Source organism: Lathyrus oleraceus, chromosome 5 (genome assembly GCF_024323335.1).
Source record: "Lathyrus oleraceus cultivar Zhongwan6 chromosome 5, CAAS_Psat_ZW6_1.0, whole genome shotgun sequence".
Taxonomy (NCBI): domain Eukaryota; kingdom Viridiplantae; phylum Streptophyta; class Magnoliopsida; order Fabales; family Fabaceae; genus Lathyrus; species Lathyrus oleraceus.
Window position 1 is genome coordinate 278,493,307 of NC_066583.1, and position 24,946 is coordinate 278,518,252.

Genomic DNA, 24,946 nt, shown 5'->3' on the forward strand with positions numbered 1-24,946 from the left:
TCCAACAAAATATGTAAACATTGCATAGTTATATTTATACCAAGGTGTTTATTTATATAATATGTTATATATTTCAATTTCTATGATTTACTTCTAAGCTACTCATTGGTTGTTGACTTGGTAGACATGCAGATGTATAGGATATGCATATATGAAGAGAGAATTGAATAAATCTTCTTTTCTCTGTCTCTCTTGTTTACCAAGTTAGCTTATGAATTTTAAGGTTTCATAAATCATCAAGATAGAATATTGGGAAGTGATTATCATTAAATAAAACACATACTACTAATTCAATCAGAACACTTAACCAAAAGATTTGTTGATTCAAACAAAACCAAAATCAGTAACAATATACATCTCTGCAACAAAATGGGGGAAACTGAATCTCACATATCTTTTTGCTAGTCTTCATGCTCTTATATCCCAACATATCAAGAAAGGAGAACATAAAGAAACTTGATAAAAGGAATAGTAAAAGAGTAGGAAATGCCAACTACATGGTATTTCTTTAGTACAATGTATATATTGTAATTTCCTTGATCCAGCTCTCATGCTCCCTTATTTGAACTTAGAAGCATTTCCTGTGCACTTTTGATGGCCTAGATTCATCATATTCTGCCTTTGCAATCCAACGATGTTTAAGTGAAGACTTTTATTTTAAGGTTCTTCTGTGATTTGGTCTCTCAATTCTTCGATGATGGTAATCAATTTGAAAACATCTCAAGTCTCATCAAAATACAAGATCCAAAGTTCATGTGTGATGCTATAGTCAAAGATAATAATGCCAAGATTTGAAATTTCAAAATTTTGACAAAAAAGAAATGTGAGAACTCTCAAGGTCGTGTCTGTCAGTGACCTACGTCTTGTAAAGGCACAAGAGAATTTTTTGAATTACAAAGGCAAAACCACACACTTAAAACCTTTGAGAAACCTCCCTTATTTTGTTAAAACCACCTGAAAAAATGAAACAACCACAAAATAGTATTCCTGAAAATGTTGTCTGTTAGAAGTAAAATTAATTCTTATTTCTCCTCCTTAACTTCAGTTAACAAGTGAGCTAAACCATTTGTTAGAGCAGATGTAGAAGTCAATGCAGCCATCAATATGCTAAGACACTGCAACAAAACAGAAAATGCTAAATAATCACCAAGTAAACCAATACTAGAAGTACAAAAAGGTGAAGATGAAAAATCCATAAAGTTTTAGTCAATCTTACCTCCTTAAGGCCAATGGTGACAACCTCTTCCTTCAAGTCATCAAAAGAAGTTTCCGAACTGTCAATTAAATTTAAAGATGAAATCGGAGACGATTGTGCAACGATCAAGTCATCGGTAGCCACATACATTTTCAATTCCTTCACATAACCTTCTCGGCTTCCTCTCCATGCTTTGAGATTATCGAGTAGAAACATATTTTTACAGTTTTTCTCATCTTTCCTATATTCATCACTTATGAAAAATTGATTATCAATAATACTGTCTTTGAAACTTTTGCCATCATAATAACAATAATACTCCATATCCGGCTGAAGAGGTAATATCTTATTGCTTAGTTTGAATTGCGATGCAACTTGAGGATCAACAAGCCTTTTCTTGGCTTTTGTTGACTTAAAATACTTGTTTTCTTCTAAAACAACAATGCTCTTGTACAATTTATCAATACTTCCCAAAGAACAATTTTCTCTTATCTTACTTACAACTCCTCCCAAGGGAAATGGGAGAAAAGTTAATAGCATATCAACAAAATCTTCTTCCCCTTGAGCATACAATACCTTGCCATCTGATTTTCTTATAACTAGCTTTACACTTATCTGGATATCAGCATTATCTTCAGCATCATAGTTCAAAATCTTTGACGACTCTTCAACGGATGGTTCATTTCGCAAAAACGTATCTGTTAAAGGTGACTTGGAAATCAAAGCGCACCTCAAAAGATCCAGCACCTATATATACAAAACACAAATCAATAGAGCATGAAAATCTGCAGTATTTGTGTAGGGCAAACAACAACAAAACTATGATTTCGTGAATACAAAAATAAATATATATAAACCTTTTCCTTAGTGACTTCAAACGTCATTTCCTTTAAGGAACTTGTGGTTTTTATTCCACAGTTTTGAAGTAAACCAAAGCTTGTAACATGCTTGGAGTTTGGCATGACGATCAAATCATCGGTAATAACAAAAGAAGCACTACTTGTAACAAATCCTTTGTGGAAATGTTTGAGGGAAACTAAATGAGTCAAAGGATTCCCACCTGCACAATTATTATCAGAGGAAGTATATAAACCATTACCGCAGCAGTTATCATCAACTATAGTACATAAGAAGTACGTAGCCGGAGGAGTATCATCAATGTTAAGTGTGAGAGAGTTGCAATAATCTTCTGAAGAGTTTATTGGTTGCAATAACATTTTTTTATGTGTCTTTGTTAAGAAATATCTTTTGCTAAGATCGGCCACACTTTGATAGAGTGAGTTAAGACAGCCAACTTTGACAGGTCCCATGTTTGAATCCTTCTGAATAAGTCTTGCAATGGTTCCTAATGGTAATGTTAAGAAGCTACATAGAACATCAACAAAGTCTTTTCCTGCTTCAGCAAATACAACTTTGTCTGTTTCTGTGTCTACGAGAAGCTTCAACAACACTGGCTCATCTGTTTTGTCATTAGCCATGGAAGAGAGAAGTTGGCTATGAAGAAGTTGGGAGTTTGAAATTTAAAACGCTGATAAAAATGTTTCTGTTGACAGTTCCAAGCAATGCTGATAAAAATGTTTCTGTTGACAGTTCCAAGCAATTCTGATACGACGATGGATTTTAACAACGTTTTTAATGTCAATTCTTGTGCAATTGGTATTTGAGTTCTTGGAAAAATAAAATGATAGTGATCACTTATGGGGTAGTGAAGTTATACCCACGTTTTAATTGTGTCAACTAATACGGTAAAGATACTTGGTGCCTGCCTTAAATTGCATTTGAAAGACCATTATTTATTTATTTTTGACTCAATGTTGGGAGTGAGGGTACTTGTGCATTTAAAGATACCCGTTATGATCGAGTCTAAATTCATCGGTTGAGATATGTATGACAAATTTGCACCGGCTTTAAAACGGGTGTAAAAATAGGATATATCACACTCTAGTTTACATAAAATGGATGTAAACTGTCACGTATATACATTAAATTTAAACAAATTTACACTCTATTTTAGATATAACGGATGTAAAAAGAGAGTATATTACATCCTATTTTAGATAAAAACAAGTGTAAATTACTAGATATTTACATTGAATTTTAAGATATTTACATCCTATTTAAATTTAAATGGGTGTAAACGGTCACATACATATATTAAATTTAAATGAGTTTACACTATTTTAGATACTACGGAGGTAAAAAATATCAATTTTTAAAAATTAATTTTTAGAAATTTGTTTAACCAATATTTTGTAGAGATTCCTAGACATTGGATAAACAAAAAAACTAACAAAAACAAACAAATTATATCATCTTCATGTATCTCATACAAGTCATACATCAAACTAAAGTCATATCTATTTGTAAAAAAAACTCAATCACTTCCATGCAACTTGTACCAACAAATCATTCATTAAACAAAACTATATCTATATTTAAGTTTTTTTCAATCTCTTTCATTTTGTCATTATTTTCTTGATTCTTTTTCTCTTCATTCATTTGCATTTGGTGTTTTTGTAGATTTTTCTCTTCAACCATTTGCAATTGGTGTTCTTGTAGATTTTTCTCTTCAACAATTTGCATTTGATGTTCTTGTAGATTTAACTTCAACCATTTTCCCAAAAAATCATGCGTCAAATTGTTAGATGTGATCAATTGACTCTTTTTCATATCTATGAGGTGTTGGTCAATATCTACATGTTCAACATATAATAAATTAAACAATTATATATTAAAATATTAATTTAAAAAGTGTTTGAATCACTTCAAATATTAGAAAATACCAAAGGAAAAAACTACAAAAACTTGAAGTAAACATGTAAGGTACAAAAAACTATAAAAACATATGGAGCAGAATATGAAAGCCACCAATAAAAATATATATTAAATACTCGAGAGATCAAATAAAAAATTAAATTTGTCTAAATGAAGTATTAACAGTTTTGTGTATCTACTTCACTTCAGAAATTCAATGTTGACTTTTACTTTTATTATAGTAACTTTTGATATTTGACACTTCTACTCCACGTGTGAAAGAACACTTCCAAGTTGGTTAGTATTGCCATGTTATCGCCAGGAGCTCTAACACAGTTTTATTAACACTCGGTATGAAAGCATACAAGTTGTAAGTGGAGGTAATCAAAGTCAAAAACTACTTATAAATGATTTTCAAAACACATTGAAAGGTAATAAGGTTGTAAATTCCAAGAGATAGAATAAGAGACAAATTTAAGGTTCCTTTCTTATCGAAACTTACCTCTCGTCTGTCACCACCATCACCGTCGTCGAAATCACCATGGATTCACAGGTTTCACTATATCTCCATTTCCTGTTTTATTGTCTTCTATTACAATTGATAATAAGAAAAATGTATTCTATCACGCAAAGTGTCATCACTCATTTATTTAACTAACACATGACACTCACTTGTAGTACAATGCAATGGACTTGCTCCAAGCACAAGTTTTTGCATATTCAAGTAATTTTCTTGCTTTTAATCCTACCATCTAAACGTTTTTTTCATTATAAACTTGAGTTTAGTAATAAAAACTCTTTTATTAGTATTTTGTCAAAAAAAGTGAGTACATAACTAGCATAATAAACCATGCAGAGGGAGCTCACTTAATCATCTACAAGAAATGAATACCATATCTAAAGTGTAGAAAGTCACACACCTCCTTCAAATGGACAGCAAGATGAATCTTTGCCAAAATAAAGAATTAGCACATCCGCGATACACCATCATAACACTTCCTAATTTTTATGTAACCAATCCTCCTGTTCGGCGCTGCACACTACAATAAGTTAGCTGACATGTTCTTCAAGTCGACGCCAAAAGCAAACAACAATGTTCAGCATTCAAGCACAAAATCATAGATGAATGTACTTTGCACAATGGTCTATATCATTTTCGTATATAGTAACAACATACAGATCTGATTGACAAGTGCATATTAAGAAGCACACATATGACACTAAACACATAAAGACCCAAACGAACATCGATAAAAATAGGTTTTAAAATTATAAAACGCTGCAAAAATATAATACAACACATAAACTAGTATGGAACACAAATCTCAGAAGTGTTTGTGAAATTAGTTTAGATATACACTGATTTGACCTTTACTATTAAGCTATTGTATATAATTTTGTTTTTATTAGGATTGATTTTATCTAGATTTATTTAATGTTGTTTAACTAGCCGGTATAATAACATTATACCTCTATAGCATAGATAAATTTGGACAAACCGCTCTTGTTCTGAGATATGCTATTCAATACAAAATATTGTCGAATAGCGGCTATATCGACACTATTACAAAGAAATTTTTTAACAAACTGCTATCTGCAATTGATAACACTTGATTTCCATGGGCATATCTAAAGTTGAATATTTCAGAAACAGTGTCAGAAGCTAGTGTGGTTATGGACAACAACAGTAATGTTCGTGCTGTTTTGGACATGAAAACATCTCAAAATATGAAGCAATTGAGAGGATTATTGGGTCTTACTAGTTATAATAATGTTTATAAATTCTTTTATACAAGCATTGCTAGTCCTTTGAATGGAACCAAGCAACAGAGGCTGCATTTGTGAAATTGAAAGAAGCTATCATTACAGCTCCCGTGTTTGCATTACCTAATTTCAAACAAACTTTTATAGTAAAAACTCATGCATCAGTGACTGATATAGGTGCAGTGTAGACCCAGAAGGTCACCCTATATCTTTTTTCTCAGAGAAAATAGCTCCTAAAATGCAGAAATAAACTGCATACACTAGAGAATTTTATACCATTATAGCTACCTATCAAAATTCAGACACTATTTACTTGGGCTGAACTTGCGTGTTCTTTTTTTGCAGCGGATCAAACAATAACTTTTACATCATGCGCATCTTCAATCTATTGTGAAATAGTATCGCAATAACAGGGATGAAGATAAGAATTATGTGCTCAAAGAGGAGGTTATACATAAAAAAGAGGTTGATAATCCCTACAAGGAGCCCTCAAATTCAAAAAATAAAAGAGCTCAATTTTGTTAAGCCACAATGAAGGAAGGTATCAAGCATTTTATTGAAACGGATTTGTAAACACATGTTTATTATGTACCGTCTCGAGAATCATGTGGGTTTCGGGAAAATTGTTTTGCGCTTCTTCTGTCATGACCACTCTGCCTAGTCATTTTGATCTTGATGATCACTCGGTATACTCTCCAAAGAATTGTAGACATATTCTCGACACGATGATTCTTCAGCTAGTGAACAATATTGCTGCATCCTTTAAATTAAATTGTTAGAGCCTATTATGCACCAATAACTACTGCACAACATAACTTAACATCGCATACTGCAATACTTTCTAGAAAATAACTATTAACTATTGCACCAATAACTATTGCACCCAAAACAATGAAGCAACTGATATTCAAGTTCAACACTATAGGTTAATTTACATTCAAGCAAACAATGAAACTCTAAATTCAATCTTACATTCAAGCAATATATAGAAAGGTATGGAAAAATACTAACCGATTTGTGTCAAACTTGCAAATGAATATATCATCCATAAAGATGTAGTCAGATTCTAAGGAGATGAACTAGGCGTTTGTCGGTGAACCGTCGAGCCATTACGAGCGAAGAAGGGGTTTCGGGTGTTTGGGTGAGAGTTGTGCGGTTCTGGATTCTGGTGAAATTCCTTCGTCGTGCTGTGCGTTTTGGAGAGGTTAAAGGTTGTGAAAATGGGTTATTTATGTTATATAAATTGATATTTTAATTGAGAATAGTAATAGAGATTTGATATAGCTAATTTTTTTTTGGATTCTAAAGTTTATACTCTACTTTAATGGAAGATAAAATAATTTTCAATTTTACATCCAACTTTTAAAAATAGGCTATATACGTTAAAACTTATAATAAGATTTTATTCATAAAATTGTTAGCTTAATGTTATCCTCAATTTTGTTTATAGATCAATAAATTGATACATTCATCCTATAATTTGCATCATCTATATATCATAGCATAGTATAATGTCTAAAATATCATATTTTTTATAAAAATAACTCATCTTTTTAAGAAAATTCCCAAAATATCTCTGGTTTCAAAAAAAATCTCAAACTACCCCACTTTAGGAGGAGTCGTCAATTGAATTGGAGACTCCTCTTAAAACTTTAATGGAGGCGCCAATTGGATTGGCTAGGGCATGTGTCCTAGCCAATCCAATTGGCGCCCCTGTGTAGTTTTAAGAGGAGTCATCATTTCAATGGGAGACTCCTCCTAAAATGCTTTTTTTTTGTAAATGGTATACGTGATATATAAATTTGATATAGGACCACTTGATATTAATAAAATTTTCCGTTTACACAAAGAAACCTAATGGTGATGACCGGGATCACCTAACCGACCTCCGGTCCCACATCCTCTAGCTACCCTAACCCGTGGCCCTAACCCACGTTGACGATTCTGTACCGGTGTTTGATCATCTGAGGGGGCAGGAGCGTCACTATCAACTACAGGAGAAGGTCTGTTGAGGTATTCAGACAAGTCGGCATAGTCTTCAGTATGCATCGATGGGGTACCGTCGTAGCTGAGCTCATGACCCATGCCAGAGAAGTTGGGATGTGGTTGACTCATTGAGGTATGCAGTCCATACGGTCGCGTCTTCAGCGTTGACCTCATGATCATGATCCAAATTAAGGTATGGACGCCAAATGAACTGAAATGTGAAAGAAGATAGGATTATAGTCAATGTAGAAGAAGTTAACAAAATATAACGAAATAATTAAGTTATTTTCATTACGTCTGTCGGTCGAAGGTGATCCAACAGGTTGCGATACTGAGTAATACAGTGTCTTGGACATCTGTTGTAACTCATACCACGTGGAGACCATCTAAAAAGAAAAACTCTTCATAAGCATCTTTCATATTTCACTATCTCGCGTGTTCTTACATTGATATACCATGGACTGGCTTCTATGGAAGTTGACAATGTTCATCTGAGAGTTTTGGTTGATAAAGAAAGAAATAGAGTTGTGTATGCTGAGGCTGGGAAGGATTTTATTGATGTTCTCTTCAGCTTCTTAACTTTGCCTTTAGGGACTATTGCTAGACTCGTAGCTAAAAAGTCTAACATTGAACCAGTTAAATTCGGCAGCATTAGCTCATTGCATCAAAGTGTGTCTGATCTTGATCAACAATATCTGACGAATCAAACTTGCAAAGAAATGCTACTCAATCCTAGAAACTCTATGGAACCTTATTGCCACAAGCTAAAACTGAATATAGACGATACAGAACCCATGCAATACTTTCTGTGCCTGAATCGGGATTGTCGAAGAAATAGTGGTTGCCTTTTGAGCACATTCAAGAATCAAATATGCTATTGTGGGGAAATATTGAGCATGGAAGTATTCCCTAATTGTTTAAATCTAGAAGATGGTTTTGTAAAGGAGAATGCAACTTTTATCATTTGTGACGATCTTTATGTGATGCCTAATGTTTTCGGAGCAAGTCTTCAACTACTTCAAAAGCTTGGAGTCGATAGTGTGGATGCAATCGAAGAACAAACTGTTACTATCAACAAGAAAGAGGCATGTTTTTTTGTTCAACTTCCATATTTCATCTTTAAATATTTAATTATTTTCTCAAATTGTGTATATTTATTTTGTATAGGTAGTTGATCTTCTCAAGTTATCATTAATCTCAAAGGCCCCTTTGACTGATTTTATTTGTAAGAACCAATCCTTTGATAACTCGAACCTAAAAAACATTCTGATTGGAGACATGCCTTCGGATGAGGCTAGGCAGATGTCTGTGAAAGTTACACTAAGAAAATCAAACGAACAAATTCTGTTTGTTGAAGCTGAGGATGATTTTATTGACTTCGTTTTTAGTCTTCTTACCTTTCCCTTAGGAGGAGTGTTGCATATGCTTCAAGGATTCTCTTCTTTAAGTTGCGTTGATAACTTATATAAGGGCTTATCTGAGTTGAGTTCAGATATGTTTTTAGTGTCAGAGGGACTCAAAGACAAACTCACCAAGCCTCTCATTGCAACGCAATATGAGCTCAACAACCAGATATTGTCAATTGATGCAACTTCCTTACCTATGAATTATTGTCATAGTTACTATAACCACAGATATCAGAGATATGTTACTGAGCTTACAAAAGAAATAGTGTATTTAAACTATAATAGACTCGTGAAGAAAAATTTGTACGATTTAAATTGATCCCAAGTCATCTACTGCAAAATCGTCATTTGCCAAAGGACCGTCAATGTACATGGTGACTGATGACTTGTTTGTCACTCCGATGTCTACCATTTCTACTATGTCATATCTAAAAAAATCTAAAATCCCTCTATCTGATTTGGAGGAAAGAGTTATCAAAATCGGCGTCAATGAGGTATGGATATGTTCATACCATAACTTATTTTTTATTTGGTAACATTTGACTGACTTTTTCCTTACATGTTGTAGGGTCTCAGCATTTTAAAAGCTTCGTTAATCTCAAAATCTGCTTTAACAAATGGTCTCAACCAGTTTATAAGAACAGTTAAGGTGAAGAAATGACTAATTATTTTCTTTTTGCTCCTCAAGGTCGATATTCTAATCAACTTAACTTTGTTAATAAGGATGTACAGGCCTCAATCTCTGACATTTTTGCTCCTCAAGATGTTGTGAGATCAGAATTTAACTTTGAGGCATTAGGCATGGATAACCCTCCAACTTTGAGTGTTCAAATTCAGGAAGGTGGAAAAAGACTAGAAGTCTATGATATGTAAAACATTGGCATGCGTATCCACTGGCCTCCAGCTTAATTGTGATCTTCAAAAATTTGTGTTACATAATAGGTGGAATGGAAAAATGCCCTTGTTTAGTCTTAAAACATCCAATCAATAGAATGAAACCTCTAGTAAATTTTTGTTGGGCCTAGCAGTGTTTTAATATTTTTTAAAAAAGCATAGGCAGCGCATGAGGAGGGAGGGAGCAAATAAGCATATCATATATAACGCGAGTAAACAAGTGAATGAATCAGACTCATTATCTGTAACAATGGCGGCGACGAAAATATGTTCATTTTCTTTTGTTTTTTAAAGATTTTATTGATATTTTCATTTTCCTTCATTTTCAAACATAAAAAATAATAGTTTCAAGATTTATAACTCAATTTATTTACTTTAAATTTGTCGACCTAAATAAAATATAAAAAAAAATCCCTAAAGATTCATGTAAAAGTAAAACAAAATTAAGAGAATAAAAAATCAATATGATTTTAATTCTAAGGGTCAATTACCAATAATTTTAAATTAAAAAAACCATAAAATAGGGATACAATTATTTTTTGTTGGGCCTAGCAGTGTTTTAATTTTAAAAAAAATCATAGGCAGCACATGAGGAGAAAGGAAGCAAATAAACATTCCATATATATCGCGAGTTAACAAGTGAATGAATTATACTCATTATATGTAACAATGGCGGCGGCGGAAGAAATATGTTCATGTTTACCGGAGGAATTATTGGAGTGCACCTTCAAATACCTCCACGGCGACAACCGCAGTTTCATGTCACTCTCCCTCGTCTCCAAACAGTTTCTGTACATCACCAACCGTATACGATTCTTGTTCACAATCACGGATGAAAACCATTCCTTTCCTTCCTCGCCTCTTCCACCGCTTCCCTAATCTCAGCTCGCTCAACCTCACTATCGTACCCAAAACTATAGAAGAAGTGAACGCTCTTCTAACCCTAATCTCCACTTTCCCTTTAGACATCAAGTCGCTCTGTCTGTGCCCCACACGCATATTCAGACCCATTCAGATTCCTGCAAATGGCTTGATAGCTTTGTCCAAAACTATGAAAAATATGACATCCCTCACTTTTTACCAAATGTGTCATTTCAACCGGAAGAATTTATTCTTGATCGCTGATTGTTTTCCTTTACTCCAAGAACTCAATCTCTGTAATCCCTGGCTTACTAGTGACACAGATTTTATTCAAAAGTGCTTAAAGACACTAACAGCTTCATTATATTTGGATCCAGTGGATTTTGGAAATTAATCACAAACATTATGCTGCTGAAATTGTTAACAGCAGTCCTCGGGATGATATCGCGAAAATACTAGCAGTAATTGCTATAGAGAAGGGGGCTAGGAAAAAGAAAACTAAGTATAGCAACATTGTTGAGATTCCTAAGGGAGAACACCTTGATGGCTGTTGGGGTGTGCAACCTCAGAGATCTAGGCCTGTCTATCACAATGATATCACTGTGATAGTTGTCTTTTTCGACAATAAGCCAAGCAGTGTGAGGCCTGAGATCAGTTGATACACCTTCGGAGTTTAAGCATTTCTATAATAATAATAATAATAATATGAATGTATGATATTGAAAATATACAATTTGTTCATTTACTCAGCTTCGTTGTAACTGTGGCAATGTTTATAATCTTTGTTGTCTCTATTAAATAAATAACGATTTTTCTGGAAATGATTAGTTTTATTACATGCAATTTGACATATATAACACTCATTGTCATAAAACAAATTGAAATAAATTTGATATACTGTGCTTGGTCCTTTTAAAAGATTGTGTGTGTGTGAAGCAAATGGCCAGAGTTTACAATTGTGAAAATTTGGATATTAAAAAGGAACTGCATACATGGTGCTCAAATGATAAATGAGTTTGCTGCGAGAATTGTTAACACCGGTCCACGAGATAATATTCCTAATCTAAAGGACATGTTTGAGAGCCTCTTGCTAAGTAGAAGACAGATTTGGTGGTTTTTTCCTGAAACAGTGCATTACTAACATTTTAAGTTGTTGGTTCATTGACTACGGAGGACAGAGTTATAACTCGCTTATTGCTTATGCCGATGGCAAATTCTCCATGGCTTTGGTTTAGTCAAATGCAAAAATGGAAGATCATTGCAGGGTCGAGGTTTGCAATGATACAACTTTTCTTGGAGTTTATGATATAGCTAAAAAGGCGATGATGTTTCAGACTATATCAACAATTACATCAAAATTTTGCTTCAAAAGTTTTGAACCATGCAGTTTTAAAGGCTTAAGCAAGGTTTTCTTTTAACTTTCATTTTACCTTCTAGTATAAGTAACCATCCAACAAAATATGTAAACATTGCATAGTTATATTTATACCAAGGTGTTTATTTATATAATATGTTATATATTTCAATTTCTATGATTTACTTCTAAGCTACTCATTGGTTGTTGACTTGGTAGACAAGCAGATGTATAGGATATGCATATATGAAGAGAGAATTGAATAAATCTTCTTTTCTCTGTCTCTCTTGTTTACCAAGTTAGCTTATGAATTTTAAGGTTTCATAAATCATCAAGATAGAATATTGGGAAGTGATTATCATTAAATAAAACACATACTACTAATTCAATCAGAACACTTAACCAAAAGATTTGTTGATTCAAACAAAACCAAAATCAGTAACAATATACATCTCTGCAACAAAATGGGGGAAACTGAATCTCACATATCTTGCTAGTCTTCATGCTCTTATATCCCAACATATCAAGAAAGGAGTACATAAAGAAACTTGATAAAAGGAATAGTAAAAGAGTAGGAAATGCCAACTACATGGTATTTCTTTAGTACAATGTATATATTGTAATTTCCTTGATCCAGCTCTCATGCTCCATTATTTGAACTTAGAAGCATTTCCTGTGCACTTTTGATGCCTTTGCAATCCAACGATGTTTAAGTGAAGACTTTTATTTCAAGGTTCTTCTGTGATTTGGTCTCTCAATTCTTCGATGATGGTAATCAATTTGAAAACATCTCAAGTCTCATCAAAATACAAGATCCAAAGTTCATGTGTGATGCTATAGTCAAAGATAATAATGCCAAGATTTGAAATTTCAAAATTTTGACAAAAAAGAAATGTGAGAACTCTCAAGGTCGTGTCTGTCAGTGACCTACGTCTTGTAAAGGCACAAGAGAATTTTTTGAATTACAAAGGCAAAACCACACACTTAAAACCTTTGAGAAACCTCCCTTATTTTGTTAAAACCACCTGAAAAAATGAAACAACCACAAAATAGTATTCCTGAAAATGTTGTCTGTTAGAAGTAAAATTAATTCTTATTTCTCCTCCTTAACTTCAGTTAACAAGTGAGCTAAACCATTTGTTAGAGCAGATGTAGAAGTCAATGCAGCCATCAATATGCTAAGACACTGCAACAAAACAGAAAATGCTAAATAATCACCAAGTAAACCAATACTAGAAGTACAAAAAGGTGAAGATGAAAAATCCATAAAGTTTTAGTCAATCTTACCTCCTTAAGGCCAATGGTGACAACCTCTTCCTTCAAGTCATCAAAAGAAGTTTCCGAACTGTCAATTAAATTTAAAGATGAAATCGGAGACGATTGTGCAACGATCAAGTCATCGGTAGCCACATACATTTTCAATTCCTTCACATAACCTTCTCGGCTTCCTCTCCATGCTTTGAGATTATCGAGTAGAAACATATTTTTACAGTTTTTCTCATCTTTCCTATATTCATCACTTATGAAAAATTGATTATCAATAATACTGTCTTTGAAACTTTTGCCATCATAATAACAATAATACTCCATATCCGGCTGAAGAGGTAATATCTTATTGCTTAGTTTGAATTGCGATGCAACTTGAGGATCAACAAGCCTTTTCTTGGCTTTTGTTGACTTAAAATACTTGTTTTCTTCTAAAACAACAATGCTCTTGTACAATTTATCAATACTTCCCAAAGAACAATTTTCTCTTATCTTACTTACAACTCCTCCCAAGGGAAATGGGAGAAAAGTTAATAGCATATCAACAAAATCTTCTTCCCCTTGAGCATACAATACCTTGCCATCTGATTTTCTTATAACTAGCTTTACACTTATCTGGATATCAGCATTATCTTCAGCATCATAGTTCAAAATCTTTGACGACTCTTCAACGGATGGTTCATTTCGCAAAAACGTATCTGTTAAAGGTGACTTGGAAATCAAAGCGCACCTCAAAAGATCCAGCACCTATATATACAAAACACAAATCAATAGAGCATGAAAATCTGCAGTATTTGTGTAGGGCAAACAACAACAAAACTATGATTTCGTGAATACAAAAATAAATATATATAAACCTTTTCCTTAGTGACTTCAAACGTCATTTCCTTTAAGGAACTTGTGGTTTTTATTCCACAGTTTTGAAGTAAACCAAAGCTTGTAACATGCTTGGAGTTTGGCATGACGATCAAATCATCGGTAATAACAAAAGAAGCACTACTTGTAACAAATCCTTTGTGGAAATGTTTGAGGGAAACTAAATGAGTCAAAGGATTCCCACCTGCACAATTATTATCAGAGGAAGTATATAAACCATTACCGCAGCAGTTATCATCAACTATAGTACATAAGAAGTACGTAGCCGGAGGAGTATCATCAATGTTAAGTGTGAGAGAGTTGCAATAATCTTCTGAAGAGTTTATTGGTTGCAATAACATTTTTTTATGTGTCTTTGTTAAGAAATATCTTTTGCTAAGATCGGCCACACTTTGATAGAGTGAGTTAAGACAGCCAACTTTGACAGGTCCCATGTTTGAATCCTTCTGAATAAGTCTTGCAATGGTTCCTAATGGTAATGTTAAGAAGCTACATAGAACATCAACAAAGTCTTTTCCTGCTTCAGCAAATACAACTTTGTCTGTTTCTGTGTCTACGAGAAGCTTCAACAACACTGGCTCATCTGTTTTGTCATTAGCCATGGAAGAGAGAAGTTGGCTATGAAGAAGTTGGGAGTTTGAAATTTAAAACGCTGATAAAAATGTTTCTGTTGACAGTTCCAAGCAATGCTGATAAAAATGTTTCTGTTGACAGTTCCAAGCAATTCTGATACGACGATGGATTTTAACAACGTTTTTAATGTCAATTCTTGTGCAATTGGTATTTGAGTTCTTGGAAAAATAAAATGATAGTGATCACTTATGGGGTAGTGAAGTTATACCCACGTTTTAATTGTGTCAACTAATACGGTAAAGATACTTGGTGCCTGCCTTAAATTGCATTTGAAAGACCATTATTTATTTATTTTTGACTCAATGTTGGGAGTGAGGGTACTTGTGCATTTAAAGATACCCGTTATGATCGAGTCTAAATTCATCGGTTGAGATATGTATGACAAATTTGCACCGGCTTTAAAACGGGTGTAAAAATAGGATATATCACACTCTAGTTTACATAAAATGGATGTAAACTGTCACGTATATACATTAAATTTAAACAAATTTACACTCTATTTTAGATATAACGGATGTAAAAAGAGAGTATATTACATCCTATTTTAGATAAAAACAAGTGTAAATTACTAGATATTTACATTGAATTTTAAGATATTTACATCCTATTTAAATTTAAATGGGTGTAAACGGTCACATACATATATTAAATTTAAATGAGTTTACACTATTTTAGATACTACGGAGGTAAAAAATATCAATTTTTAAAAATTAATTTTTAGAAATTTGTTTAACCAATATTTTGTAGAGATTCCTAGACATTGGATAAACAAAAAAACTAACAAAAACAAACAAATTATATCATCTTCATGTATCTCATACAAGTCATACATCAAACTAAAGTCATATCTATTTGTAAAAAAAAACTCAATCACTTCCATGCAACTTGTACCAACAAATCATTCATTAAACAAAACTATATCTATATTTAAGTTTTTTTCAATCTCTTTCATTTTGTCATTATTTTCTTGATTCTTTTTCTCTTCATTCATTTGCATTTGGTGTTTTTGTAGATTTTTCTCTTCAACCATTTGCAATTGGTGTTCTTGTAGATTTTTCTCTTCAACAATTTGCATTTGATGTTCTTGTAGATTTAACTTCAACCATTTTCCCAAAAAATCATGCGTCAAATTGTTAGATGTGATCAATTGACTCTTTTTCATATCTATGAGGTGTTGGTCAATATCTACATGTTCAACATATAATAAATTAAACAATTATATATTAAAATATTAATTTAAAAAGTGTTTGAATCACTTCAAATATTAGAAAATACCAAAGGAAAAAACTACAAAAACTTGAAGTAAACATGTAAGGTACAAAAAACTATAAAAACATATGGAGCAGAATATGAAAGCCACCAATAAAAATATATATTAAATACTCGAGAGATCAAATAAAAAATTAAATTTGTCTAAATGAAGTATTAACAGTTTTGTGTATCTACTTCACTTCAGAAATTCAATGTTGACTTTTACTTTTATTATAGTAACTTTTGATATTTGACACTTCTACTCCACATGTGAAAGAACACTTCCAAGTTGGTTAGTATTGCCATGTTATCGCCAGGAGCTCTAACACAGTTTTATTAACACTCGGTATGAAAGCATACAAGTTGTAAGTGGAGGTAATCAAAGTCAAAAACTACTTATAAATGATTTTCAAAACACATTGAAAGGTAATAAGGTTGTAAATTCCAAGAGATAGAATAAGAGACAAATTTAAGGTTCCTTTCTTATCGAAACTTACCTCTCGTCTGTCACCACCATCACCGTCGTCGAAATCACCATGGATTCACAGGTTTCACTATATCTCCATTTCCTGTTTTATTGTCTTCTATTACAATTGATAATAAGAAAAATGTATTCTATCACGCAAAGTGTCATCACTCATTTATTTAACTAACACATGACACTCACTTGTAGTACAATGCAATGGACTTGCTCCAAGCACAAGTTTTTGCATATTCAAGTAATTTTCTTGCTTTTAATCCTACCATCTAAACGTTTTTTTCATTATAAACTTGAGTTTAGTAATAAAAACTCTTTTATTAGTATTTTGTCAAAAAAAGTGAGTACATAACTAGCATAATAAACCATGCAGAGGGAGCTCACTTAATCATCTACAAGAAATGAATACCATATCTAAAGTGTAGAAAGTCACACACCTCCTTCAAATGGACAGCAAGATGAATCTTTGCCAAAATAAAGAATTAGCACATCCGCGATACACCATCATAACACTTCCTAATTTTTATGTAACCAATCCTCCTGTTCGGCGCTGCACACTACAATAAGTTAGCTGACATGTTCTTCAAGTCGACGCCAAAAGCAAACAACAATGTTCAGCATTCAAGCACAAAATCATAGATGAATGTACTTTGCACAATGGTCTATATCATTTTCGTATATAGTAACAACATACAGATCTGATTGACAAGTGCATATTAAGAAGCACACATATGACACTAAACACATAAAGACCCAAACGAACATCGATAAAAATAGGTTTTAAAATTATAAAACGCTGCAAAAATATAATACAACACATAAACTAGTATGGAACACAAATCTCAGAAGTGTTTGTGAAATTAGTTTAGATATACACTGATTTGACCTTTACTATTAAGCTATTGTATATAATTTTGTTTTTATTAGGATTGATTTTATCTAGATTTATTTAATGTTGTTTAACTAGCCGGTATAATAACATTATACCTCTATAGCATAGATAAATTTGGACAAACCGCTCTTGTTCTGAGATATGCTATTCAATACAAAATATTGTCGAATAGCGGCTATATCGACACTATTACAAAGAAATTTTTTAACAAACTGCTATCTGCAATTGATAACACTTGATTTCCATGGGCATATCTAAAGTTGAATATTTCAGAAACAGTGTCAGAAGCTAGTGTGGTTATGGACAACAACAGTAATGTTCGTGCTGTTTTGGACATGAAAACATCTCAAAATATGAAGCAATTGAGAGGATTATTGGGTCTTACTAGTTATAATAATGTTTATAAATTCTTTTATACAAGCATTGCTAGTCCTTTGAATGGAACCAAGCAACAGAGGCTGCATTTGTGAAATTGAAAGAAGCTATCATTACAGCTCCCGTGTTTGCATTACCTAATTTCAAACAAACTTTTATAGTAAAAACTCATGCATCAGTGACTGATATAGGTGCAGTGTAGACCCAGAAGGTCACCCTATATCTTTTTTCTCAGAGAAAATAGCTCCTAAAATGCAGAAATAAACTGCATACACTAGAGAATTTTATACCATTATAGCTACCTATCAAAATTCAGACACTATTTACTTGGGCTGAACTTGCGTGTTCTTTTTTTGCAGCGGATCAAACAATAACTTTTACATCATGCGCATCTTCAATCTATTGTGAAATAGTATCGCAATAACAGGGATGAAGATAAGAATTATGTGCTCAAAGAGGAGGTTATACATAAAAAAGAGGTTGATAATCCCTACAAGGAGCCCTCAAATTCAAAAAATAAAAGAGCTCAATTTTGTTAAGCCACAATGAAGGAAGGTATCAAGCATTTTATTGAAACGGATTTGTAAACACATGTTTATCATGTACCGTCTCGAGAATCATGTGGGTTTCGGGAAAATTGTTTTGCGCTTCTTCTGTCATGACCACTCTGCCTAGTCATTTTGATCTTGATGATCACTCGGTATACTCTCCAAAGAATTGTAGACATATTCTCGACACGATGATTCTTCAGCTAGTGAACAATATTGCTACATCCTTTAAATTAAATTGTTAGAGCCTATTATGCACCAATAACTACTGCACAACATAACTTAACATCGCATACTGCAATACTTTCTAGAAAATAACTATTAACTATTGCACCAATAACTATTGCACCCAAAACAATGAAGCAACTGATATTCAAGTTCAACACTATAGGTTAATTTAAATTCAAGCAAACAATGAAACTCTAAATTCAATCTTACATTCAAGCAATATATAGAAAGGTATGGAAAAATACTAACCGATTTGTGTCAAACTTGCAAATGAATATATCATCCATAAAGATGTAGTCAGATTCTAAGGAGATGAACTAGGCGTTTGTCGGTGAACCGTCGAGCCATTACGAGCGAAGAAGGGGAAGATTCGCGCGAATAGGTTTCCGGTGTTTGGGTGAGAGTTGTGCGGTTTTGGAGTCGTGCTGTGCGTTTTGGAGAGGTTAAAGGTTGTGAAAATGGGTTATTTATGTTATATAAATTGATATCTTAATTGAGAATAGTAATAGAGATTTGATATAGCTAATTTTTTTTGGATTCTAAAGTTTATACTCTACTTTAATGGAAGATAAAATAATTTTCAATTTTACATCCAACTTTTAAAAAATAGGGTATATAGTTAAAACTTATAATAAGATTTTATTCATAAAATTGCTAGCTTAATGTTATCCTCAATTTTGTTTATAGATCATACATTCATCCTATAATTTGCATCATCTATATATCATAGCATAGTATAATGTCAAAAATATCATTTTTTTTACAAAAATAACTCACTTTTTCAAGGAAATTCCCAAAATATCCCTGGTTTCAAAAAAAATCACAAACTACCCCATTTTAGGAGGAGTCGCCAATTGAATTGGAGACTCCTCTTAAAACTTTAATGGAGGCGCCAATTGGATTGGCTAGGGCATGTGCCCTAGCCAATCCAATTGGCGCCCCTGTGTAGGTTTTAAGAGGAGTCGCCATTTCAATTGGAGACTCCTCCTAAAATGCTTTTTTTTGTAAATGGTATACGTGATAGATAAATTTGATATAGGACCACTTGATATTAATAAAATTTTCCGTTTACACAAAGAAACCTAATGGTGATGACCGGGATCACCTAACCGACCTCCGGTCCCACATCCTCTAGCTACCCTAACCCGTGGCCCTAACCCACGTTGACGATTTTGTACCGGTGTTTGATCATCTGAGGGGCCAGGAGCGTCACTACCAACTACAGGAGAAGGTCTGTTGAGGTATTCAGACAAGTCGGCATAGTCTTCAGTATGCATCGATGGGGTACCGCCATAGCTGAGCTCATGACCCATGCCAGAGAAGTTGGGATGTGGTTGACTCATTGATGGGTGACCGAGACGGTTGAAGGGAGACATGGGTGTGAACGATGCGTTGAAGAAAGGTTGGAAAGGTTGTTGGGGTGTTTGGTAGAGATAGAGTTGTTGGATGTTTTGGTTTTGTGAGGTTTGGGCTTCTTGGCTACGGCAGGAGGAGGGGCGGTTGGTGTTGAATGATCGTTGGGTGTTCTGGCTTAGGCGACTTTGGTAGGGTGATGGGGTGGGTGCGAAGCGATGTTGAGTCTCAGGTTGATGGTCAATTTGTTGGTGGTGGTATAGGGTATGCTCTTGGTATTGGGGTTGGGTGTATGGAATGTTTTGGTTGTATGTTTTGAACAGAACGTTTGACGGACAGGGGGTTGTGTGTATCCGGTCTGACACTGTTGTTGGGGGTTTGATGTTGAGGTGTCAAGTGTGTAAGTCATCTGGTGTGGGTCGTACAAGTACATATCATCGGCGATGAACTGAAAACCAACCGATCTATACCAAGCCATATAAGTACGACTTGGTTTTTCTTCAATTGGCATGACTGCGCCAGTTAACACATGGTCATGACGGTGCTTCCATTTGCGACATTCCGATCTTGCGAAGCTTTGCCATGGATTGAAGTTCCATTGGTCGTTAACTATGCGCAGATGTCATTCTCCTAGGCTAGTTGGGGGGCCTGGGATATTTTGGAGCATACCAAACTGCATCTTCACACGATCACTGTTGTGCATCTCCACAGTTGTGAACCGTATTATCGGTGTGCATGCAGTCCATACGGTCGCGTCTTCAGCGTTGACCTCATGTTCATGATCCAAATTAAGGTATGGACACCAAATGAACTGAAATGTGAAAGAAGATAGGATTATAGTCAATGTAGAAGAAGTTAACAAAATATAACGAAATAATTAAGTTATTTTCTTTACGTCTGCCGGTCGAAGGTGATCCAACAGGTTGCGATACTGAGTAATACAATGTCTTGGATATCTGTTGTAACTCATACCACGTGCAGACCATCTACACCAAAAAGTCAAAAAATATTAGCAATTTAAACAACTTACTTTTGTGCATACAGAAATGTGAAAGGGTTGTTATTGACGGGTGCTAGAGACGGTAGTCTTGACCAACCTCATGCTTGTAGCAAAACAACACATCCAGAAAATGTAGATGTGTCTTTGTGTGAGTTTTTGCACAATGAGTTATAGAGATAGGCTAGACAAGCAGATCCCCAACTGTAACTTCTTATTCTATCTACATGTCTAAGTAGAGGTAAATACATAATATGCATGCTAGAACCACTACCTTCAGGAAATAAAAACGAGCCAATTAACATCATAATGTAACAACTAGTTTTTATTATTCGAGCATCTTCGGTAGAATGCTCATCTAAGTTTAAACTATTATAGTACGACTTAAGGCGTGAGAGTAGTATACCTTGACCTCTTGCATTATCATCTAGCAAATCAGTCTCTAAGAGCTCCATGCAAATTGAATTTGCATAGTTGGTTTTACCATTAACAACCTTACCTTCAATGGGTAGTCCCAAAAGCATGTAGACGTCTTCTAACGTCACGGTACACTCACCGGTTGGGAACCAAAATGTGTGTGTCTCTGGTCTCCATCTTTCGCATAAAGCTAGAATGAATTTGTTATCTATGGACCAAGATAAAATCTTGCTTATATGACCAAAACCGGTGAGTTCAACATAAGGTTGAATCATCGGGTCCATATGGACATATTCGTGGACCCGAGTTCGGAACCTTGATACATCCTATAAAAGAAAGAATAAAAAACTTGACTAAGTTGGTATGTTAAAATAAAAGGGGGTTGGTGAAGATGAAAGATAAAAAGTTAACAAAAGAAAAAACTTACATATGTTGCGATGTTTGCAACTGTTCCTCTATGTGATTCGCCCATTGTGAAGATAGACATTTTGTCGGGGGGTTGGTGTAGATGAAACTACAAGAAGTTGTTGGAGATGAAATTGTAGAAGAAGTAGTGAGAGTGATGGTGTGGAAGAAGTGTTGATGGAGTGGATGTATTTATAGGCAAATGGATGGGAGCATGAAAAGTTGTGCTTCCATGGTGTCTCCACTTGAATTGGCGACCATGTACAACCTTTAAGAGGGGTCGTCATTCAAATTGGCGCCTCCAATAGGGACATGCATGCAAGACCTAGGTCTGATTGCTTGGTTTCAAGATCTGAATGCATGGTGTCTCCACTTGAATTGGCGCCCATGTGCAAGGAATGAGTGGGGGCGCCAATTCATTTGGAGTGTGTGTTTGCATGTCTGACACATGGCTGTCTTGTCCCTTGCATGTTGAATGTGTCACTTCTTAGTAGCTTGCATGGTTGACACATCATTTTGGAGTAGCTTGCATGTGTGACACGTCATTTTGGAGTAGCTTGCATGTGCGACAAGTCACTTCGAACTAGCTAGCATGTAAGACACTTCACTCCTCTATTTAAGTGTCTTACTATCAATATCCAAGACACTTCACTCACATTCATCTGTAGTAAGAAAATAGTTTTCATCTACACAATGTCATCTTCATCATTATACAGTGTCAACGTTCACTGCAACGGTGAAACATACGAGTCTGAGCTATATGGTTTTTATTTTCGAAACACCGATACCATTAGACTCACGATCAAGAGAAACGCAACCTTCTTGCATTTGAAAAAAGGAATACAATCATGTATAGGATCGGGTATTGTGTCAAAGATCACATATCAAAATCCAATATTTTTTTAGAATAGTCAATGCAAGTATTTCCCCCTTAAGGTACGAGACGATGAAGATGTTGAATACATGTTTGTTAGTCATGAACATTCAGGCTGCAACTGTATTGAGTTATACATTACTCTTCAACCATGTATATCATCTCAACAATCTCAACTAACTGGTCAGGATGAATCTGGTGAAGATGATCAACAATGGTCAGATGATGTCAACCCAGAAGCAGAAGCAGAAGTGGACATCGTTGATGAAGAAGAAGAGGAGACCGAGATATAGGTTGATCACATGCTGAACAACGACGATGAAGATGATGATCAACCACCACCAATACCTCCTAGTCATGTCTACAATCCGCCTCAACATATGACAAATATGGATCTTCACGATGATGAAACATCCAACAGTGTTTTCTATAATCCGTATCCGAGATCAGAAGGCGAATTAAAGGTGGGAGACATTTTTCGTACCAAAGAAGAACGTGTTCTGGCAATCAAAAAATTCCACATGAACAACTCTGGTGACTTTACAGTGAAACGCACTGATTCTAGAAGGTATGATATCGAATGTCGTAACATGCTTTGTAAGTTTCGTTTGGCTGCGTCTTACAAGAAGAAAAACGACTCTTGGGAGATCGCTTTAATAGACCCACCTCACAGTTGCATTGCAACTAACGTTGAACAAGATCACCATAAACTAAGCGCAACGTTGATATGTCAAGAAATTCTGCCGTTGGTTAATAAAGACCCATCAGTGAAGGTGAGTATAATTATATCCCATATCAGAACAACATATAATTATACTCCATCTTACAAGAAAGCCTGGATTGCAAGGATAAAGGTTGTTGAACAAGTTTTCGGCAACTGGGAGGATTCATACAAGGAATTGCCATGGTTTTTATGGGCACTAAAAACATATGTCCCAGGAACTGTGGCAATTATGGAGACATTGCCAGCGATGATGCCAGATGGAACCTGAGCTACAGGTAATAGAATATTTCCCCGTCTCTTTTGGGCATTTGACCCGTGCATCAAAGGTTTCACATTCTGCAAACCTATTATTCAAATATATGGCCCTTAGTTATACGGAAAATACAAGGGTACTTTACTCATGGCGGTTGAACAAGACGGCAACAACAATGTCTTTCCCATTGCCTTTGCTCTTATTGAAGGTGAAACGGCTGGTGGATGGGGTTTCTTTCTTCGACATCTCAGAACGCATGTGGCTCCACAAGCCAATCTCTGTTTGATTTCTGATAGACATGCTGCCATTGAGAGTGCCTACAACAACCATGACAACGGATGGCATGATCCTCCTTCTACCCATGTCTACTGTATCATACACATTGCACAAAACTTCATGTGTGCTATAAAAGATAAGAATCTTCGCAAGAAGGTGGTGAATGTTGGGTATTTTCTAACTTAGCCGTCATTTCAATATTTTCGTGATGAAATTAGACTGTCTAATGAAGACGCAGGGGGATGGCTAAATAACACACTGGTAGAGCAGTGGACAAGTGCATTTGACAGAGGTTGTCGATGGGGCCACATGACAACAAACATTATGGAATGCATGAACAGGGTATTCAAAGGAATTCGAAATCTGCCGATAACCGCCTTGGTAAGATCAACCTATTATAGGTTGCTTCTATGTTCACAACCAGAGGTGAAAGATGGAGTGCGATGTTAATGTCAGGGAAAGTATTCAGTGAGTGTTGCATGAAGGTCATGAAAGAGGAGAGCATCAAAGCTAGCACACACGATGTAACAGTCTTTTACCGTCATAGGCAAAATTTCAGCGCCCAGGAAATAATGGACCACAACGAGGAGAAACCAAATTTAGCCTACGCTGTTAGACTAAACAGAAGTTGGTGCGATTGTGGGAAATTCCAGGCCTTCTGCATACCTTGCTCCCATGTCATAGCAGCATGTGCTTATACTCGTCAAGATGCTTACAGCCATTTATCTTATGTGTACAAGGCCAACACCATCATGAATGTATATAATCAAAGCTTCTCAGTACTACCAATGGAGGATTACTGGCCTCCATATGAAGGTGATATTGTTTGGTACAATGACGAGATGCGTAGAAAGAAGAAAGGAAGGCCAAACAGCACACGTATCAG

General features: G+C 34.8%; 2 protein-coding genes and 1 pseudogene across 14 annotated transcripts; 1 reads left to right on the plus strand and 2 right to left on the minus strand.

The window, feature by feature from the left end:
• Positions 1-727: 727 nt before the first annotated feature.
• Positions 728-6,961, minus strand: LOC127083864 (uncharacterized). Of its 9 annotated transcripts, none has more exons than XM_051024212.1 (7): positions 6,725-6,960; positions 6,306-6,466; positions 4,870-4,982; positions 4,452-4,523; positions 2,053-2,255; positions 1,217-1,942; positions 728-1,115 (listed from the first exon to the last, which is right to left on the minus strand). In XM_051024212.1, the coding sequence occupies exons 5-7, from the start codon at positions 2,155-2,157 to the stop codon at positions 1,023-1,025; spliced, it is 924 nt and encodes a 307-aa protein (XP_050880169.1). In that variant the 5' UTR covers positions 2,158-2,255; positions 4,452-4,523; positions 4,870-4,982; positions 6,306-6,466; positions 6,725-6,960; the 3' UTR covers positions 728-1,022. The 9 variants fall into 9 exon arrangements, 7 of the variants coding, with proteins under 7 accessions (XP_050880169.1, XP_050880172.1, XP_050880171.1 ...); XM_051024215.1 differs by having other exon boundaries at positions 4,870-4,989; XM_051024214.1 differs by having other exon boundaries at positions 6,306-6,473.
• Positions 6,962-8,169: 1,208 nt separating this feature from the next.
• Positions 8,170-9,766, plus strand: LOC127080194 (uncharacterized; annotated as a pseudogene).
• Positions 9,767-12,612: 2,846 nt separating this feature from the next.
• Positions 12,613-19,250, minus strand: LOC127083866 (uncharacterized). 5 transcript variants are annotated; one of them, XM_051024221.1, is made up of 7 exons: positions 19,011-19,250; positions 18,592-18,752; positions 17,156-17,268; positions 16,738-16,809; positions 14,338-14,540; positions 13,502-14,227; positions 12,613-13,400 (listed from the first exon to the last, which is right to left on the minus strand). In XM_051024221.1, exons 5-7 carry the CDS (start codon positions 14,440-14,442, stop codon positions 13,308-13,310), a joined length of 924 nt encoding a protein of 307 aa, XP_050880178.1. In that variant the 5' UTR covers positions 14,443-14,540; positions 16,738-16,809; positions 17,156-17,268; positions 18,592-18,752; positions 19,011-19,250; the 3' UTR covers positions 12,613-13,307. The 5 variants fall into 5 exon arrangements, 4 of the variants coding, with proteins under 4 accessions (XP_050880178.1, XP_050880180.1, XP_050880177.1 ...); XM_051024223.1 differs by lacking the exon at positions 18,592-18,752 and having other exon boundaries at positions 12,613-13,420; positions 19,011-19,249; XM_051024220.1 differs by lacking the exon at positions 18,592-18,752 and having other exon boundaries at positions 19,011-19,248.
• Between the last annotated feature and the right edge of the window lie 5,696 nt (positions 19,251-24,946).

What these genes read in the sequence shown, in the direction of transcription:
- LOC127083864 (XM_051024219.1), bottom strand. Translation starts at nt 2,157, where the DNA reads ATGCCAAACTCCAAGCATGTTACAAGCTTTGGTTTACTTCAAAACTGT. An exon ending in TTGAAGTCACTAAGGAAAAG is followed by an intron (nt 1,943 to 2,052) that starts GTTTATATATAT and finishes TTGTATATATAG; the next exon opens with GTGCTGGATCTTTTGAGGTG. An exon ending in TCACCATTGGCCTTAAGGAG is followed by an intron (nt 1,116 to 1,216) that starts GTAAGATTGACT and finishes GTTTTGTTGCAG; the next exon opens with TGTCTTAGCATATTGATGGC.
- LOC127083866 (XM_051024221.1), bottom strand. Translation starts at nt 14,442, where the DNA reads ATGCCAAACTCCAAGCATGTTACAAGCTTTGGTTTACTTCAAAACTGT. An exon ending in TTGAAGTCACTAAGGAAAAG is followed by an intron (nt 14,228 to 14,337) that starts GTTTATATATAT and finishes TTGTATATATAG; the next exon opens with GTGCTGGATCTTTTGAGGTG. An exon ending in TCACCATTGGCCTTAAGGAG is followed by an intron (nt 13,401 to 13,501) that starts GTAAGATTGACT and finishes GTTTTGTTGCAG; the next exon opens with TGTCTTAGCATATTGATGGC.